The 4,252-nt window shown below is 41.8% G+C and overlaps 1 protein-coding gene across 8 annotated transcripts in view; it reads right to left on the bottom strand.

Annotated features, from left to right (window-relative positions):
* Positions 1-119: 119 nt before the first annotated feature.
* Positions 120-4,252, bottom strand: part of LOC132233280 (NXPE family member 3-like) — a 63,904-nt gene continuing 59,771 nt past the window's right edge. For all 8 annotated transcript variants that reach the window (XM_059693685.1, XM_059693682.1, XM_059693687.1 and 5 more), the window contains one exon: positions 120-845. In XM_059693685.1, coding sequence (XP_059549668.1) covers positions 313-845 — 533 coding nt within the window. In that variant the 3' untranslated portion in view covers positions 120-312. The remainder of the gene's footprint in view (positions 846-4,252) is intronic.

Genomic DNA, 4,252 nt, shown 5'->3' with positions numbered 1-4,252 from the left:
GTTGCCATTGGGAGAAACTGAGTAAAGTGCATGAGAGATTTCTGTATTATTACTTACAACTGCGTAATCTGCAATCACACCAGTAAAAATGTCCCCCGAAGTGAACTAAAAAGAAGGTATGTAAAATATTTCATTTATGTAAAATCTTTCATTAATGTACACAAGGATTGTCTCCTAGGGCTATCAGTAATTAAACATTGGGGTAGCCCCTCTTCTCTGGATCATTGTTAGTTCGGAGTCCCTTTGTCGCTCTGATCCTCTTCACAATTCCTATGGCTTCCATTCACAAAGCCCCAGAATCCACAGCAGCGCTCAGGTGGGACAGATGAAGGAAAGGAGGGAGTCCACCTCGTTTTGGACAATGAGCCGCACTGGGTGGATGCTGTCAGGCAGGGCCAGGCTGGAGGTCATTTCCCAGGCATCCACAAAGGCCACACGGAGGTCAGCAAAGGCAGCTCGGAGGAGCCGGTTCACCTGGAGGGTGAACCAGTCACTGCCATACACGGACTTGTAGCCAGTGTTGGCCAGTTTGATGACCACCAGAGTGTGGGGCTCCCGGGCCAGCAGCGCAGCCACAGCTGCCCGGATCCCTGCCAGTCGCTGCCCAAAGACGGATGGAGGGAAGGTGGTGAAGTGTGCGCCCAGCCCCAGCACCACCACGGTGTGGGGGCCCCCAGCCAGGCCTCCCAGCTCCTGGACCACAGAGTGCAGGGAGGCCACTGGTGTGCGGAGGGAGCGCAGGGGCCAGCCGTGGGCCCGCCAGTGCAGCACTATGTTCCGAGTGGTCTCTACGGCCATCAGGGGCCCTGTCTGATACGTGACGTGTAGATCCACCGGCTTCAGGGCTGTAGGGAGGACAAGAAAGGACGTTTACGGGTTAATATGGGATTGTGTACCATCCTTTCGTACAAATGAAAATATTAGTCCCCACTTCCCAGGACAGAAGCATTCTGTCTCTAAAACCTAATGCACCCCTGCCCCCAAGTTTCAAGGTTGCCAAGGATCTCATTACTGTCCTTCCAAACACCTCTGCAGTGTGCTTTTATTTCTCTACAGTATTTGACTTCCCTCTGCTGGGTGACCTCTTTTACAAACCTCTGCTTGCCTTCTGTAACCCTACATCACCCCATTCGCCCGCCCCTCTGGTCACTCTTTGCTCAACTATTTGCTTCATGTTTTCCTTGCACTGTATACATGAGGCATTCCCTAAAATTCTGTCATTATCATCCACTTTTCCTTACTATCTATATCTTAGGGAATTCATTCATTTCTACCTCTTCAGTTTTTGACTAAGAGCTAATGGCTTGCTGAGCTTCGATTCCACACTTCCAATTTCCCAATCAATGTTTTCTCTCTAATGATCCGCCATGGCCCTGAACTTTGTACATTGCCTTGACAAATGAATCTACCATTTCTGCACAAATCTCTCTCCACATCCTGAACCTCCCACTACTGCCCCACACCTGTCAGCTATTGTTGTTGGTGACTCTCTAATGTTTTATTGTTTTTTCCTTAGCTTTCCATGGGGAGGCCTTTAGTCATAGCTGATACCTCTGTGTCTCCATCTGAAGTCAAATAACTCATCAAATCCTATTTATTATTCATTTTTAAGGTTTCCTATGTCTAACTCCTGCATCCAACTTTTAGCTCAGGCTCTTAGTAACGCTTGGCTACGCGAATCTTTACAAGTACAAATTGGCACTGTTCTGGCACCTTTGTATACAATGTGACAAAGAGACCAATGTCCTCGCCCTCATGGAGCTTACTGTCGAGAGAGAGAGAGAGAGAGAGAGAGAGAGAGAGAGAGAGAGAGAGAGAGATTTCCTGTGTAGAAGGGAGGATGGAGATTTTGAGGAACTTAAAGAAGGATGGTGCTCCTGGAGCAGAATGTATGGCACCAGGGGAGGTTAGAGATATAGGTGCAGTCTGGTCATATAGTCCCTTACCATCATGTCAATGATTTTTATCTTTGTACCAAGGAAAATTGGAGTCCATTGAAGGTGAGTAGCATGATGCAACTTACATTTTAAAAAGCTCATGCTTGCTCCTTTGTGAAAACCTGGGATGGAGGCAGCGGTACTAAGAAGTGAAATGGGAAGCCCAGTTTAAAGGACTTTTTAACAGGCCACGATGGAGAGAAGTAATGATAGAGGCAAGAGGGTGCTGTACCTTAGCTCTCTAGAACTTATTCATCCTGAATCATTGAAACATATATTTTTTTATGTAGACAGGATTAGAAAATTAATTGGATACCAATTTCTGGTTTTAGCAATTGGGAGATAATGATACTTACTATGCTTTAGGAAGTCTGAATTATATTTTAGTGACTGGGGAAGGAGGATGATGATCCAAAAGTTAGTGCTATATTGAATTTTTGTATGCTTGAGAGCATTAGCATGGAGATATCAAATTGGTATTTGGAGTTCAGAAGGTAAGTATGGACCAGAAAGGTAAATTTGTAATTCATTATAATTACATATGGCATTGGAGCCATAGGAATGGGCAAAATCATTTAAGAAGATGATAACAAGGAAGAAAAGAAGAGGGTCCAAGAATAACTTCAAAAAATTTTATTATTTAGATAATGGGTAGAGGAGGAGGAGATTGAAAAGGAAAGACCAGAAAAATAAGAGGAAAACAATTACAAGTAGTGATAGGAAAGTCAACATAATAAAATGCTTCTAGTTGAATAGGTTATATTTCTCATTTATTCAATTAAGACAAAAATCCAAACCAAACAACATAGGCTGTTGAAGCTATGAGGTTAATTTGTTCATTGTTGTTGGGCATATAAGATGGGGACTTTTGGCAATATCAAATAATTTACTTTGTATTTACTATTTGACACATACAACTACTAGGAGTCTATCCTATAGAACTACTTCAACAAATAACAAACACCGTATGATGAGTAATTCATAGTAGCATTGTTTATAATAGCAAAAATTTGAAAAGGACCAGGTGTCTAGAAATAAGGAACGTTCATACAATGAGTCTTATACAGCAATAAAACAGAATGTACTGATAAAGAGATATATCCCAAATATAACAAGAGGGGGGAGAGGTGCAGAATATGCTATGCTATGTGTTACCTTTTGCTAATGATGCATTGTGATACCCATCATACCCTGATGAAAACAACTGAAAAAATAATGTAAAAAAGTTTAAAAAATTATCATGAGAGAAGAAGGAAAGCATAGGAGATTAAAGAGATAGATTAGGACTGATTCTGGACTGCGGTTATTTGTGAGTAAAGATAGCAGAGATATGAAGCTCTGCTTTTGCCATTCTCAAGAATTGGTGGTGTGCTGTCTTTGGAGATTGTCATGTCATGAATTTGTCATGTCTATGTGAATCCCCCTTGCACAATTATTAAACTTTTATTTTCTCCTGTTTAGAAAGAGAGAGTTGGTGTGAACATGGGTCAAAGTCCTTTGGCACTCAAGGAGGAAAACTTTAGTGAAATACTTTCTGCTTTTGGCTGAGGCTCTAAAAACTGACTTGGAGCCCAAGCTGGTTTGACTCAGTGGATAGAGCATCGCCTGTGGACTGAAGGGTCCCAGGTTCGATTCTGGCCAAGGGCACTTCAAGCCAGGTGGGTGAAAGAGGCAGCCGATCAATGATTTACTCTCATCATTGATGTTACTATCTCTCTTCTCCTCTCCCTTCCTCTCTGAAATTAATAAAAAAAATATTTTAAAAAGCTGACTTGGATCATTTACCGATCCATAGAAGTTCACTGAAAGGCAGATAAGTATTTTTGGTGGCTTCATAGGCTGGAACAATGGGGATTGGAACTTAATATTCACCAAGGGAGAGAACCTAGTGTAATATTCCATGTACCGGGCTAGAAACTGAAGAACTATACTCTGGGTGTGGATGTGTATTGTACTTCCAAGGATTATTGAGATGGCCCACAAAACTTCAAATTTTATTCCTGAACTGTAAGCACTCTTAGCTATCTGCCAGAAAACTCTTTTTCAGAATAAGATAGCATTGCCTTAGGTCTTACGTTATACATAAAAGTATTTTGTCAAATAAACATCCAGAAAAACCATCAAATATCACAAAACATATGATGAGGCAAAACAAAACACAGCAGGGACAAGAGAAAATGGGGGGTGGGGGGGGAGCCTATGGGACCTCCAGATACTGTAATTATCAGTTACAGATTGTAAAAAGCAATTATCCTTACTATGTTCAAGGAAATAAAAGTCTAATTTTAAAATCTCAGTAATAAACCAGAAACTAA

Source organism: Myotis daubentonii, chromosome 4, assembly GCF_963259705.1.
Source record: "Myotis daubentonii chromosome 4, mMyoDau2.1, whole genome shotgun sequence".
NCBI lineage: Eukaryota > Metazoa > Chordata > Mammalia > Chiroptera > Vespertilionidae > Myotis > Myotis daubentonii.
This window is presented reverse-complemented; position numbering and strand designations above follow the sequence as displayed.